The sequence below is a fragment of the Cryptotermes secundus genome, unplaced genomic scaffold (assembly GCF_002891405.2).
Source record: "Cryptotermes secundus unplaced genomic scaffold, Csec_1.0 scaffold323, whole genome shotgun sequence".
NCBI classification, from domain to species: Eukaryota; Metazoa; Arthropoda; class Insecta; order Blattodea; family Kalotermitidae; genus Cryptotermes; species Cryptotermes secundus.
Window position 1 is genome coordinate 1,713,123 of NW_019738961.1, and position 16,897 is coordinate 1,730,019.

The window sequence follows — 16,897 nt, forward strand, 5'->3', positions numbered from 1 at the left end:
ACATGCTCATTCCTTCTACTCTTTAGATGAATACTTCAATGTAAATAGAGAATGATGTAAAATTAAGTTATATTAATTTTTAAGCTAAAATTGCCTGTACTTATGTATGTAACATTTTGACTTGTTCTGTATCCAAAGGTACTAACCTGCTTAGGATTTATAGAATGTAAATAAATTCAATTCAATTCAATTCACAGACAACCACATTTTCAAGCAATATTTTCTTTGTTCTACACCTGGATGCTGTCAGGATTTCTTCTGGTGGACAAGGAAAGGCATAACATTTGCTTAAAAACTTAAAGTTAAAACCATTTTTTTCTTATAATCCAAGAGGACTGTTTCTCAAACTGTGGGCAGCAACACCTGAAAAAAAGGGGGGGGGGTTGTCCATTTCTGAAGAATTATTTAAAATATAGCTGTATCCATGCAGAATGTTTCCATACTGGTAGAATTTAATATAGGTACTTTTGGAACACGTAGCATCAGCTAGCACAGCCTATAGGGACCTGTAACAAAGTGCAGTACTACACTTTTCACTGACCAGCAGGAAGTACTATTGTATGGGGTCACAGCATCACAAAGTTAGAGAAACTCTGCCCTAGAGAAGTCAGAATAAAAAGAACATTTTTTTTTTAATACTTCTCATTTCTGATCTCAGTACTTGCTATATTTCCTTCTTCCAATTCTAATTTCTTTTATAAACATCTATGTTTTCCTCTCCCACTGAAAATATAATTATTTTATGAATGTTTTGTCTTTAACAATTTACAAGCTAAGAAGCCTAAATATGCTGGCACAGTATCGATAGCTAATGATTTAAATGGGAATAATGTAGCACATGCCTCCTACTATATCAATTTATCTGCACCTTACCTAATAAAAGCTACTTGGTTCCAGTCTCGTAGAATATCACCAGCACTGAGAATGCGATGCAATTCTAAATCCGCTCGCTCAATATCCAGAAGCAGATGAGGGTTTTTTGCACTTCGAAAGCTGAAACAATAGGTGCACTATTATAGTCTTCTTGTGATAGGCCCATTACTTCAGTCTTGTTAATTTATAAAAATCAAAAGAACAAGTATATTGTACAGAACTATTAGGCTTATTATGGACTCTTTCCATCGTCTGGTATAAAGAAGACAAAAAACCACAACGTTTCGGAGACTGGATCTGTCTCTGTCCTCAAGTGGATGGGGCAGGATAAACCTACTCAGTTGGGCCCGTTAGAAAGTGCTAGTCTCAAACACTGGACAAACCCAACTGAGTAGGTTTATCCTGCCCCATCCACCTGAGGACAGAGACAGATCCAGTCTCCGAAATGTTGTGGTTTTTTGTCTTCTTTATACCAGACGATGGAAAGAGTCCATAATAAGCCTAATAGTTCTGTACAGCATTCACAATCGTCAGAATCCTTTCAAGTCAACAAGTATATTATTACAGTACTGTTTACTTCTAAATACAATGAACTCCCAGTTATCTATGCATCATATCCAAGCATCTGGAAGTCTCATGCAACAGGCAAAAATTTTGAAGAAAATCTACTATTTTTACAGTTATTCGAAAAAAATTTGCAATGTATGTACGAGGGGGTACCCAAAAGAAACTGAACTTATTTTTTTTTAACTTATTTATTCAAATTTTAAGCACAAACCTTCAATCTCTTTCAAAGTACTCTCCACTTACACTAATACACTTGTCTAGTCTTTTATTCCATTTTTCAAAACACTGTCTAAATTCATCTTTTGAGATGCTTGACAGCGCCTCCGTTGTTTTTTTCCTTCACCTCAGCAACATCAGCAAAACACTGAAAAAAAAAGTTTTGATCATTCCAGGACTCTTCTTTCAAAGCACAGCATGCTTCCACGCGACCTTGTTTTTGTTCAGCAGTCAGCAGTCGTGGCAAGAATTTCGCAGCCACCCTTTTCATTCCCAAATCTTCTGTCAAAATTCGCTGAACTGAGCTCCAAGTCACTCCCGACAGCTCCACAATTTCTTCAATGGTTCGTCGTCGATCTTCCTTGATGATTTCACGAATTTTTTCAACATTTTCATGTGTTCGGGCCATTGCAAAAACGACGATCACACAAAACAGCTGTCACTATAAACTCTGCCGAAACTAGTCCTTACCTTCTGAAGCAACGGTAGTCAGCTTATCGACTCAGGAATGTTAGCTCTGTGCACTCATAGCGGCAAAACGTGGTACTACAAAAGCTCTGTCCACAAAAAAATTAGTTCAGTTTCTTTTGGGTACCCCATCGTATTTTCACCCTCCAAGCAATAGTTCTCCCAAAAACCACTAGCAGTGCTCCCATCTCACCTCCTAAGCAGATGCCATTACAGTAGATGTTAGCTGAATTTGTCTGTCTGTCTGTTCCTGTTGCTGTTGCTCCCACTTGGAGCATAGGACATCCGTGAAACACTTCGTTTCACTTAAGTTTCATAATCTTAGACAGTCAGTAGGACTCCTTGGATGGGGGATCAGCCAAACACAAGGTCACTAGCTACAAAGGACGACACAAACACAGCATAAATGCAGTCAAACATCCATGCCTTGAGTGGGATTCGAACCCACGATCCCAGCATTTGAGCAGGCAAAAACATTTCATGCCTTAGACCATGTGGCCACTGTGATCAGCGATGTTATAGTATACGTATCCAACATCTTTAACCCATAATTCTGATGTCACCTAGGAAGACTCCCACACAAGAACTAAGCAAAACCATGTTGTTTTTACTTTATAATGGCTTCTGTAAAAGTTCCTCCCATACAACTGGCATGCCCCATTCCCCAGATATGCAAGATAATGGGGAGTTTACTGTACTTCTGTCAGTTACCAGAATATTATACCAGATAAATTAATGCATGTAGTCTGAGCATACAGAACATGCTGACAGGACGACAGCTATGACATAATTCCAAAAATTATTCTCAAAGGAAAAACACATTTTGTAGACCTTGGAAATGATGAAAGAATTCTGTTTTGTAACATGCATAATAGGTCTCGATAGGCATAACAGCATAATGGAGGTGGGGGAGAAGAGGAAGGAGGACGACAATGACAATGATGGTATGAGCTACTAACAGCATTGTTAAATAACCAAATAAATAAATACACCAACTAATTATCATGAATCACTGGCTCAACATCAAATCTCATACCAATTCTTTTTACAATGTTCAAAGTATTCAATCACTATTTTTCATTTCAGATGCTTCAGTTCAAAATCCCCCAAATCAAATATGAATATTCTCCCATTGCACATATGCACACACCTACACACAGAACAGTATCATACCTGTTAGAGTAGGGGTCATACCATGTGGGACGAGTGTTTCCAAACTGATCAGTGATGTACGAACCCTGACCCATGCCATCTGGACATTGAGGCATACCAGGATACTGAACATATCCTAATTCTGAAGGAAGAGTTGAAACAAATCCAGCAGCAGGAACAGACAGAGTAACATCACTTTCCCTGCAAACAAAACACCAACTAAATTTTATTCTCTGTATCTGCACAAAGCAGAAATAACTGTTCCCACAGCATATTCCATCATCAAATCTGAATGTAATTAACTTATACCTCACTCATCTCACTCAATCAAAGAACATCTTCAACGAACAGTTTACTACAGGAGTAGGGATAGCTCAGTCTGTACAGCAACTGGCTATGAGCTTGACATCTTGGGTTCTATTCCCAGCATTGCAAGGTTTTTCTCTTCTCCACAGCATCCAGACTAGGCCTGGGGCCCACCCAGCCTCCTACCCAGTGGGTACCAGGGGCACTTTCTCTTGGGGTAAAGCGACAGGAACATGAGGCTGACCGCTCACCTCCATCTATTGCTAAGGTCAAGTGTGCTGGAGCTGTATCTTCACTTCTCCCATACATCTTCATGGCAGAGTGTTTAACTAATCAAGCGCAGACACAACTTCACCTTTCTTTTCTATCAGTGTACCAGAAACCATATTAATACACCAACTCAACCACTTTCCTTAGCTGCATATGTTACTCTGTATCAAATGACAGAATTATTCTGAACGATGACTTGGAAAGTATGTAAACTGATCTTTGTCTACTTTCAACGCATTAAAAATCACAATCAGAACAGCCTATCTTTGGATCAAAGAATCATGTGAAGGACTCATGAAATACAGAGAAGAGGGCGAGTAACCCTAAGAATTTTAAATTTTAAATTTAAAATTTGGAGAAAATTTTAAAAGGTTTTAAAAACATCATAACTAAAGATTTTTAGAGTGCTACTACAAGAATATCGGGTTCGGCGTGTGAAACATAATCTACATACCAGACACATATCAACGATGTAGATGTTGATAATACGAAGAATGTGACATTGTGTTTTTAAATGTTAAGTTTTAGACTGGGTTCAGTGTGGCAGCGACGTTAAGAGTATACACCTGATGATGGCCGATAGAGGCCGAAACATGTAGTGTAGAAAGAACAAGATCAAAGACATATAAATATATATTGTTTGCACTTAGGACGGAGTTTGTATCATTTATCGTGTAGAGTGCAACAGGATGCTTAAATATAATATTGTAAACAGAGAAGAAATATTAACCTCTATACTGCCACTTCTGTTAGGATAGTACAGAATCAGCAAATAAGATACAACAGACCATGAATGGCAAATTAGAGGGGATGACTATATGGCACTAATGTAATATTTACCTAAACAAACTGAGGAAAAGTATAAGATGCTTAGCAAGATAACCAGTTTGTCAGGCACTATCTAAACTGGGTACCCTTAAAAATTCAGATCTGACAATGGAACTAAAATCTAGCCATGGCCATGTCTAAAAAACAGACTTTAAGGAACTTCTCATAAAGAAAAACTTAAAAAAATATATATATATATATCTTCTAGGGTGTAACGCTGTGAAGTCTGGCAGACATGCACCAACATTTCAGAGGGACATTTTATCCCCATCTTCAGGGTCACAGACTAAGCAAACTGGTACAAACAGGAAGCAGGCAGCAAATGCGTGCAGAAAAGCTGTTACCTTTAACACTTAACAATTAACAAGTCATGTTAGCCATTTACAAATCCTATTTTGTGTCATCATATACTTTCATTACTGATTAATCTTTGTAGGAGCCAGGATAGCGCAGTTGGTATAGTGACTGGCTACAGGCTGGATGTCCGAGGGGTTGGAATTCAAGTCGCAGAAGGAGCAAGAGTTTCCTCCTCTTCATGTTGTCTAAACCAGTTCTGGGGCCAATCCAGCCTTCTTCCCATTGAGTACTGCGAGTTCTTTCTCCAAGGGTAAAGTGGCAGAGGCTTGAAGCTGACCACTCACCTCAAACTAGTGCTGAGGTCAAGGAACACATCCATTCCCCCTTACATCATCACAGTATGGTCTTTAATTAATCAAGGACAGGAACAGCTTTACCTTTACTGATTGAATGTATAAGGGGTGGGTCTTCTTGGCTTTTGCACCACGACCATAGTGATCTATTGTGCCTAACCTTTACTGATTAGCCCTCACTAATTCTGATCATAAGAACACGACTACAGAACCTGGCGCATCCCTGAATGTTTGAATATTCTGATTTAAATCTAGCAAGACTACTACCCCCAGAGAAGAACCTACCTTGAAGATGGAAGTAGCATGTTCCTCCAAAACATTGGTAAATATCTACAACATTACATGGTGTTACATCCCAAAAGACAACACTCTTTGTAGTTACTACTGTGAAAACCTCAAATCCAAAAGAACTTATAAGTTAAAGCTCCCAAATGCAACTGATATAGACTGCAATTGTGCGGCCACGTCAGCTAACCCGGATCTGTCACATTTGGAGGACAATTACTCTACCCTCCTGCGCTCCCTCATCGACGACTTTCCTGATGTCTTAACCCCAAGATTGGGGCTCACTACACTCTTGCAATATGACATTGAGTTACTTGATCCATCCCCTGTCAAGATTCCTCCCTACCGGCTCATGCCCCCAAAAATGGACATATTACGACAGCATATCCGTCTTGTGCTCGATGAAGGCATTATACAACCTTCCACTTCACCTTATTCCAGCCCTATATTCTTGGTGCCTAAAGGGCAAGATGGGTTTCGTCCGGTTATTGATTATCGGGCTCTGAACAAGAAGATCAAAATTGAATCGGTCCCATTGCCAGACATCCATTCATGTTTTCACTGGTTTAAGACCGCCAAAGTGTTTACGTCGCTTGACCTCAATTCGGCGTATCACCAGATTGGGTTAACTGACCGGTCGAAACCCCTGACTGCGTTCGCCACCGACTGGAATTTGTACGAGTACACTAGGGTACCATTCGGGTTGGCAACTGGAGCCCAGGTGTTGACCCGTTTGTTGGACAAAGTGTTTTCCGACTTAAAATTCAACTTCGTATTTCACTATCTTGACGATCTGGTCGTCTACAGTGATTCGTTTGAAGAACACGTACTTCATCTGCGTGAGGTTTTTCTCAGATTGCGCAACGCAGGATTAACCGTTAATCCCGCAAAGGTTAGATTCGCCACGCCTCACCTGTCTTTCCTGGGGCACATCGTGGGACCCTCCGGTATTTCTGTTGACCCAAGCAGAACCGACGCCATTAGAAGGTTCCCGCCTCCCAGGGACGTTAAAGGGGTCGCCAGGTTTATTGGCATGGTGAATTTTTTTCACAAATTTATTCCTCATTTCGCCAAGCACGCCGCCCCCCTTAACCTACTCAGAAAGAAAGACGTCAAATTTCAGTGGGGGCCTGATCAGATACGCGCATTTAAGGATTTGAAGCTCGCCATTACCAACCCCCCGGTTCTCCGCACTGCCGACTTCTCCCGCCGGTTCACGCTCCAGACTGATGCTAGTTCGGTGGCGGTCGCGGCGGTGCTGTTACAGCAGTTTGATGGTGAGCTCCAGCCTATTGCTTACGCCTCACGCACATTATCCCACCCTGAGAGAAAATTTTCAACGTACGAACTCGAGTGCTTAGCAGTCCTCTTTGGCTTGGAGAAATTTAGGCCGTACCTTGAACACCTCGAGTTCGATCTGCAGACCGACAATCAGGCTCTCACGTGGTGTCTCTCCCATCCCCGCCAACTCGGGAGAATTGGTCGTTGGGTTGTGAGATTGTCCTCATTCAAATTTAATGTGCAGCACATTAGGGGAACCCAAAATGTCATCGCAGATGCTCTCTCGCGCATGTATGACCCCAGCGCCGAAAACCCTGTATGTTCGCTACTTTTGGATTTCCCTGTCCTATTCGAGGATATTGCCACGCACCAGAGGAAGGACCCAGAAATTTGTCCCATTATGGACCAGTTGTCACTGGGGCAAGAAGTGCCCGGATACTCTCTACTTAGGAGCGTACTTTATTGCAAGGCTCGTTTTGACGGTCGGCCTAAGATCGTCATCCCTCAGGCCTTAATTCCGGCCCTCTTTAGTTATTTCCATGACTCGCCCTGTGGGGGCCACCTAGGGGTGCGAAAAACGCTATGGAAAATTCGCCAATCTTTCATATGGAAGGGCATGGATGCGGATATCTCCGCTAGAGTACGGGCTTGCAAGCTCTGCGGGCTCAGTAAGCCCGCCCAGAACGCCCGTTATGGTATGCTGGCCTCTGACGTGGCTACTCGCCCACTGGAGAAGTTGTTTGTAGATTTCGTGGGGAAGTTCCCCCGGTCAAAGGCAGGTAACACCTACGCACTAGTCTGTGTGGACGCTTTTACCAAGTTTGTTTGGATTTTCCCGGTCCGGGAAGCGTCCACCGCCACGACTATTCGGGTGTTACTGAACATCTTTTCCACATTTGGGATTCCCGAGGTCCTCGTATCCGATAATGCGACGCAGTTCACATCTCGCAACTTTCGCAATTTCTGTTTTGCCCGAGGCATCAGGCATGTCCCTCAACCAGACCCCCTTCTTTCCTTTCCCCCCTCTCCACATGCCCTACGCTTGCGCCCTTCATCCTTTCACCAGGGACTGAGAGGCTCGTCTGAACACTGGAGGGCCATTCTGCTGCACGCCGTGGAAGAGTCTGGTCTCGACCCCAAATTATTTTTTGGATTTTTGGTTTACTAAATTAACGGCGGAGTTGGTGGACGCTTGTACGTTGTGCCGTCCTTATCTGGGGCAGTTTGTATTTTTCTAATCAATTATATTATTATATTGTTATATTCATTTGGTGTCTGTATTGTTAATATAGTTTCCTATCCCAAACCACTTTTCGGTCCTTGGGCTTTGGTACGTTTCACAATGAAGACACCCTGCCAAAGGCCAAACTTCAAAAACAAACTGGGAATACGCTTTACTTTATTACACAGCCTAGTAAGAAGTACGAAACAGGTCTCAAATTTGTTTCGTTCCTCAAATATAAACATCTTTCCAGCTACCAACTAACTCTTAAGACAACTATTCAATCCCCTCTAAGTTCTAATTACTCTTTAACCTGTATTTCCAGCTTACAATAGTAACATAATAATATTTATCATTATCTTAACCTTGAATGGAGTGGCTGCACTGCTCTGGCCCCAGGAGAAGATACGATAATTGGTTTGTTGGGATTGTTGGGATCAAACAGCTGCCGCTGCTGTTGCTGTTGCTGCTGAAAAGATCCAGAATTTGGGATACATCCTAGAAATACTGGAAAGTTGCTCGGATATTCTAACTGATCCTGAGACTGGCAAAATCCCATCATCTGGTTTTGCTGAACGGTCTGGCCAGGAGCTTGTGAAGGTATCACCAAGATTCCAGCAACATGGTTTCCACTGCTACCTTTATCTTTTTGTGTCAACTCTTTCTGCTGCACAACTTCCTGTTCTTTATTCTCTCTCTTTTGTTGGTGACTGGGTTGTTGTTGCTGCCGTTGTTCCTCTCTCCAATTTTCATGTTTCTTTATTGTTTCTTTCAGCCGATCCTTCTCATGGTTCTGTCCTCTGTTACTTCGATCCCTACTGTGACCTCTATAATTTCGATCTTGGCTGTGCCCTCTAAAATTCCTACTCTGTTCCCTCATATTCCTTTCTCTGCTATGTCCTCTGTTATTCTTCTCTCTGTTTTCAGCTGTATTACTCCATTCTTTACTTTGGCCTTTGTTATTTCTCTCCTTGCTTTGACCTCTGTTGTTCCTTTCTTTACTATATCCTCGGTTACTCCTCTCCTTGCTGTTTCCTCGGTTACAATAGCTTCTATAATTCTGATCATGACTTGAACCACGATGGCTGTGATCACCGCTATATCCTCTACTTTGATCTTTATTATGTTCCCTTATGCCTCTATCTCTGCTCAAACTCCTGAAAAAGAAAGAAATATATTCTGATTAGTGGTGCTAGTTCAAGTTTAATAGTCCCTAACTATCACTGTCAGAGGCTAGATGGGCACTTGAAACAGTGAAAGTACAAACAGAATCTACAAGTAACAATCTATTTAGCACTGCTCCAATTAATCTCTTTCCAGAATAAAAATACCCAGTATGTAGTGATGTGAGAGATCACAATTATGACCAATCAGCATTCAAGTGCAAGGCAAAGGAAAATCACAGTAAAACCCTTAGAAGAGCCAGTGTTCTGGTCAAAATCTACACATTACGTACACTGTCAGAACACTAACCCAGAATATGGTGATGACAGAATTTCCCACACCTGCCACAAACGGCTGCTCATTATCCAGATGTCAAAGTCACACTTGGGAGATCCTGGGCTCATATCCCAACCCAAAGACAAGCTACTCTGTGTGATTTTCATGGCTTTCTTCAGATACTCCAAGCAAATGCTAGGAAAGCACTTCAAAATAAGCCATGACCACTTTTCACATTCTAATTCATTATTTATTAATCATCCTACTGTTCAATAACACCTAATCTGAGCTATATTTCTTTTAGTTGTTGACATCAATGTTCTAATTCCACAGCTAAAATGTTTCAGCTTACAAAGAACAGTGCATGAGATTTATCTCAGTGCTTAAAAGTAAAAGTACAGTAAAGCTTATCCCTGTGCTTCACTAATTAAGTACTATGCAATGAAGGTGTAGGGGAAGTGGATGTGTAGAGCCACATATTCTTGATCTCAGCACTAGCTGCAGGTGAGTGGTCAGCTTCACACCCCAGCTGCTTTACTCTCAAAGAAAAAGCCCCCGGTACTCATTCGATAGGAGCTGGGTAGACCCCAGAGCCCATCTGGATGACACGGAGAAGAGAAAATTCTTGACCCTACCAGGATTCAAACTCTGAGCCCTTGGTTGTCCAGCCCAAAGAAAGTCGCTAAAACAACTATGCCATCATGGCTCGTTCTCAGTGCTTAAAACTGAAACAAATGTTCTGTAGTGTAAAGAATTACATCTAGCGCAAACTTACCTATCATTAAGTGGGCGTGATTCCCCACCTCGCCTGAAAATAGAGAAATAATATCAGACAACAAACAAGAAGTAAAGAGCAGAGACAGACATGTCTCCGCAATCAGATTTTATTCGCACGCACTATGCTAAAAGCCGGAAGGTCACGGGTTCAAGTCCCGATGAGGTCATTTGATTTTTTCAATTGACCTAATCCTTCCAGCCGCAGTATGCCCTGGGGTTCACTCAGCCTCTAACAGAAATGAGTACAAGGAATTAAATAAATAATTTTCCTGGGGAGTAAAGCGCGGCCGGTGCGTAAGGCTGACAACCTTACCGCCATCTTTGAGCCGACTGTCTAGATAATGTGGGACCCTCAACATCTCACAACCCTATGAGCCTTCATGGCCTGTTACAGGGATAGCTTTACTTTTACTTACTTAACCCGTTGCCGTGGTTCGTCGTGTATGGTTCGTCAGGGATTTAAATCGTCTGGGGGGGTTCGGCGTGTCTGTTTCGTCCAGCTGCACACCTATGTTATAACGCCCATAATAATTGGTGGTTTTGCTGTAGATTGTTAGATTTTTCGCTGGCCTGTTGTCACAAGAACAGAGTATACTAAGCCAACGAGTTTAGCTGAGATAAGTCATCGTTACATATGCCTGTCTTGCAGCAAAATTCCTGTGGCTCTGGCGAGCGGATTCTAGCTGTACCGTTATGAAAGGCCTGTTTTCTTTGCTTTGAAGATATAAACAACCGAGACGTGATATTTACGATGTTGATAATATCATATTACCCTGAGCTGGCCACAGTAGCACACTCAATTGCAATTCTTAGAAGAGGGTTGTCCAAAATTTTATTCTCGTAAAATCAATTGCTTTCGCACAGTTCATAGCACCCATTTCTTAGAAAAACGCCACAATATAAGGCAGGACACTGTGGTCACCCCCTGAGACGATACGGATGTGTGTGGGGGAGGGAAAAGTACTCATTCCTTCATAATCATCGCTCCAGTTGACGTCATTTTATCGTACTGACCTTGGTGGTCGTTTCGAGGGATGACCGTAAATATCGGAGCGAGGAATGTGGGGCACCGTTGGGTTACACGAATGCTTCAAGGCCTTCCTTACACTGCTCGAATAGATACCGGGCGCTCATATTATAAGGTAAGTTTATAAAAACCATCTTTTAAGATAATTTTAGTGAAAGTTTCATGCTTCAAGGCGTCCCATTCACTGCTCAAATACTAAACAACCTGCTTCCATTGAAGATATAAAGGGCGCGCATATTATAAGGTAAGGTTATAAAACCACCTTTTAAGAGCATTTTAGTGAAAGTTTCATGTTCCTATCTCATAGAATTTAAGAACAATGATGAATAAATAATTTTCGAGCAAAATTTAAATGGCCGGCTGAATATATTACCGCAGGAGCCGCGGCCGCGGAATTTAAATGACCACGTCAAAGGGTTAATTTACCACACACCAATACCTCATGTGAGATTTCTGTGAGATTCTAATCTTACAATGGGCAAAACCTAAAATCTAAACACTGGAAACTAAAGAATTAAGCTACTACCATTATGAAACTTAACTCTAGAAATGTGGATCAGTATTCCACTGTATCCATAATCAACTCTAAATCAGTGTGAACTCTGGTGCAACAGCAACCTCTCAAATGGCACATCAGAAATCCGAATTACTTTTACTTATACTTTCATGTAATTAAAATCAGAAGTACAGTGGAACCTCGCTTAACAAGCACCTCTCATAATGAGTAATTCGCATAACGAGCAAAACAAATTGTAAAAAAATGACTCGCTTAACAAGCGACGTTTCGCATAACAAGTGACGAGGGGGGAAGTCCCGGATTGTGCGCTTGCTACATCGGTGTGTGTTTAGCACTGGTTCCGCTAGCATCTTAGTGTCACTTGTGATCACACATTTTTCCAAACTTGTGTTCAGACATATTATTTGTAATTTTTTTTTGTGCAAAGTTTAATAACCCTTGCAAAAATGTCCTCAAAGAAAAAGCCGCAAAAAGACAGCCATAAGAGAATAAAAATAATCGTAGAAACGTAAAATCATTGAAAAGCGAGAACAAGGCGTGAGCGTGGCTGATCTAGCACGCACATACAATCAGTGTACGTCAACGATTTGCACTATCCTCAAGATAGTTCATTCCGCATAGAAGAAAAGATGAAGATGATTCACGCTCCTTAACAATGTATATATAATTTTCTTTGAATAAACATTATACATAAAATGTTTTGAGTATTTTTTTCAGCATGGAACGCATTATCGTATTTTACATTAATTTATATGGGAAAAATTGTTTTGCTTAACGAGTGTTTCGCATTATGAGTAAGATTCTGGAACGAATTATGCTCATTATGCGAGGTTCCACTGTATTTTCTCCTACCTCCTGTGGCGCCTGCGTCTCTCTCTTGGAGGATGGGTTTGGCTCTTTTCCTGCAAGCTAGCAAGGGATGAGCTGCGTGTCATCACATCACTTAGCATCCCTTCGGCTTCCAATCGTTCACTCTGTTCTACTTCCTCACCCCAGTCCAGGAACTTTGGTGATGGTGAGTTTCGTAACACATCGTTAGATGGCTCACCAGAAGCTGGTTCTGGATGATTGGCTTTCTCTACAATTTCTTTAAACTGAGACTTCTTTTCACTGTGTTTTCTGTTCTGATATACATCGCCAAGTTCACAGGGATTACTATCACTTCTTCTTCTGCAATAGAGATAGAAATTTTTTTAAATAACTCAGATTATTAAAGGCAACTTACTGTTTCAAACAATGGATATTAAGAGTTCAATGTTCTAAGAAATGGAGGTTAAGATGCACATTACCATATACAATTTAATCATGAAACAACTACAGCATCTTGTGAAAACTTTTGATGATGAAAAATGTATTCAGCTAATTTATAAAAATACATTTGGTTTTGTGCTGAAACTGTAATCCATCTACTTGTGGAGCTTCTTGAATGTTGTTACTTCCATTAAATATAAAATTAGTCCTTGCTGAATGTGGAGGGATGTTACTGGAAAAAATATATCAAAACTGCTCGATAAATACAAAAACTACACTCTCTCTTAATTTTCAAAAATCGTGAAAGGAATTTCTGTGGACATGTTCATAATAACATATTATTCCAGATATACTGATATGAATGTTATAAAATACTAGCAAGTGCTATAGAGGATATCATTTTTGAAGAAGTTGCACACCCATGCAATTAATGGAAAGAAAGAGCTATTCAGTGCACTCACTCTGCAATTTATGAAAGGCGCATAAATGTTTGTGATAAACACTGGAGATACAAAATCAAAACATGCAGCCTTGTTGTAAACTAGTTTAGAATCAACCATTCAATAAGACAGCAAGATCGTCTAAGAATCAACTTTATTTATTTTTGCATCTGTGATTCTCACAGCAGTATAGAAGAGTACAGTCTCCTCGGTTGTAAGACTGTGTAATTTAGTAAAAGTCCACAGATGTTCTCTGAAACAGTCTCTTTGATCCTGCATATATTGACTCTCACACTATGCTGAATTCACTTTATTCCATTTTGTCCCATGGACTGGAACATAAAATTGTATTAATGAAATCAAAAATTAGTCTGTGGACATATTTGAATTTTCATATTAAATCCTCCTATTTTTTTTCAAAATAAGTATGTTCCAAATGATAATGGAAGCAGTTAAAATGGTTTCAAACATTAACCTCTCCCCCCCCCCATGTTACTTTCAATGTACATACACAAATTACTCCACACTTACTCACCGATGCCTGGCAGAATGAGGATTTGAAGGTTTACTGGAAGTCCCTCTTCTTTCATCATGAGGAGGACCCTTTGATGTTGACAATGGTGATACTGACGGTGGTGGAGGAGGTGGTGATGCAGGCGGTGTCTTTATCCTACTACCTATCCCCTTTCTATCATCTGACAACAAGAGACTTTGCTGGCTTGGAACACATTCAAAACCACAGTCTGAATATGGTGGACCCATGTTGGACGTTGGAGGCATTGAGAGTCTGTCAGGTGTGAGAGACCTTGAAAACCTAGCCGCACAGGCAACCGTTCTTTCCATCTCATCAGGTCTCAGCCTGCCACGACCTCTCGCACGTGAGTTAGGCAGTGTATGTGCCCAATGTTCCTGGGAATTACACTGTGACATGTGCAAAGATGTCTCTTGATTCTGACGAAACAAATGTGGAGGTGTCGGGTGGTGAGGATGAACCTGATGCTGATGAATATGACGATGCTGGTGAGGGTTCTGATGGTAATTACCTCCACTACCTTGAAATGTTACTGTACTACCATCCCATACATCTTCTGAGGTAGTTCCAATATAATTCGATGACGAGACCATATTTTCTGCCAGATATTTCTTTTTGAGGCGTGGTGGAAGCGAGTCATAGCAAGGGTGTGGCTTTGGATTACTCTTATTGGCACTGGAAAGTACAGTGCAATCCTTCACACTACCTCTACGTCCAGATGGAGGTTTGGCTTGCAATTTACCACCATTCCAACCACGTGCTCCAGATGTTCCCACAGGTTCTACACTTCTTGTATCTCGCATTCTATTTGCATCCTGAGGCAAACTGGTGGGAAGAAGTGCCCGAGGTTCTGAAGCCTGCCTGATTTCCCTCGACATATCACTCCTTCTCTGGTTATATACAGGAGCAGAAGTGGAACATTCTGAACTCCAAGATGGCGTGTGATTCTCTTCTTTATTCTTCGTATCTCCTTCAACTGACTGAGAATTCTTACGGTTACCTGAGTATCTCATTGAATGTGATTTACATTCATTGCTTTTTGAACTAGTAACACCACCTTGTTTAACTATTCCATTTCCCACATCTTTCTCAGCCCAATCACTATCACCACTTCCTCTTCCACTTTTCTTGTTTCCTTCATATTTCATCTTCCTGCAACTTTCTCCCTTACTTACCCGAGGCCCACCATTCCTATCATACAATTCTGATCTCTGTGACTGTAACTCTCTGTTCAAATTATCTGAATGTGAATAGTGACCTGTATTTTCATTCAAATACTCTTCTTGAAATGGCTGTGATAAACATTCCTTTTCTCCTTTCAGCATATTCTTCTCCTTGGAGCAGCTGATGTTGTTAATAACTTTTCCTTCAGCCACATTCACTGGAGATTTATTCGCTACATCTCGTTCAGCAATGGCCTGAGCAAGAGGTTTTGGTATGTAGATTGCCTGTTCTGGCTTCCTGCTTTTCCTTTTTGTATCACTAGCTATAGATTTTGTGCTACCTCTTGGAGACACATAATCCCCACTTGATCCAGGTAGTGAATGGTGGGTATTTCTCAATCTATCATCAATGTCAGTCAGTCCTCTATTATGTTTTGATACATCAGATGGCTCCTTCATATCACTGCTTCGTTTGCTATTATTGCTACGGTGCTCTTGTAGTAATGAATTAGTTGGCTTCTGACAACCACGTTTAAAATCTTCAGAAACACTACTGATAACCGAATTTTCAATGGAAGACTTAGCTTTTCGACTATTATCCAAGAAAACTGTTTCTTCATCTCCCTGTGCAGATTTACGCAATGGGCCACTTCCTGGGCGATATATCTCAACCTGTGGCTTTCCTCGACGGTTTCCTTTCACATCATCTTTCAGTCTCATATCTTGAACATCTGAAAAAAAAAAAGTAACATAACTTGGCCTTACTATTTATCTCAGCGAGGAACATATTGTCAAAAAATTAGCATATAACCATAAAAATGGCCTAGCAGCCCAATATAAGAAACTTAACCTAAAACCCGTTCAACAAAATACTAGCATATATTAATATACCACAACTCTCGGCGTTACAGAAAATGATTAGGTGCATATTTTCATGCATCCTTAAAGAATTACATTTGTGCAAATGGCCTCGAAAACTAAAAACCGTTGTTCTGCAAGGATTTCCAGTTGACTAAGAGTCAAAAGCCTTGCTTTTCTGCACTCCGTAACAACTAACTGTAATTATTAAAACTGCATTAACAAATATGCGGATTCTATTACTTAAGAAATATATAAAAACACCCATGCTATATAAGTTTTTTCCCAGATTACAGTTAAAAAGTCAATATTATTTTTACCTTGAGAATTTTCTTCCCATTTACTGCGTCCTTTGTCGACGTTCGCCATGATGCTGAAAAATAACACTGCCCAAAATAATCAACGAAATATGTGTATTGTTAATATGTACACCGTAATAATACTTCAATAAAATCCGTGATGATCATGCATGAAGTCCCATTCATTCGAGTCAGGCATTCGTTGATTTGCAAACATTCTGCAAATATATTTAAACCATTTAAACACAAATTTATCACGAAAGCACTCTGTTCATGTCCAACAAATTTAACTGAAAGTTTATTTAAGAGTTAAATAAGCATCTGTCATGACATAGCCTCGTCACTAATTCAGTTTTCGAAGCATTTAAAGAATTATAGCTCTCCAGAAATTAATATTAAACTAATCCTAAAATTTTAATGTATGGGTGCAGAATCTACAAATTACGCTACTTACTTACATGCTCATGGATCTGAG

At 40.6% G+C, this 16,897-nt stretch overlaps 1 protein-coding gene across 3 annotated transcripts in view; it reads right to left on the bottom strand.

Annotated features, from left to right (window-relative positions):
• LOC111871433 (telomerase-binding protein EST1A) overlaps window positions 1-16,897 on the bottom strand; it is a 181,698-nt gene extending 164,801 nt beyond the window's left edge. For 2 of the 3 annotated variants that reach the window (XR_002844022.2, XM_023864547.2), the window contains exons 1-7: window positions 16,444-16,674; window positions 14,106-15,996; window positions 12,732-13,049; window positions 10,334-10,366; window positions 8,484-9,275; window positions 3,298-3,477; window positions 874-993 (exon numbers count right to left, since the gene is read on the bottom strand). Coding sequence is in view for 2 of the 3 variants with exons in the window: in XM_023864547.2 (XP_023720315.1) it covers window positions 874-993; window positions 3,298-3,477; window positions 8,484-9,275; window positions 10,334-10,366; window positions 12,732-13,049; window positions 14,106-15,996; window positions 16,444-16,492 (3,383 nt within the window). In the remaining variant the exon portion in view is untranslated. Of the gene's footprint in view, window positions 1-873; window positions 994-3,297; window positions 3,478-8,483; window positions 9,276-10,333; window positions 10,367-12,731; window positions 13,050-14,105; window positions 15,997-16,443; window positions 16,675-16,876 lie in introns of those variants that run through there. The other variant, XM_033754255.1, reaches the window with a different exon arrangement.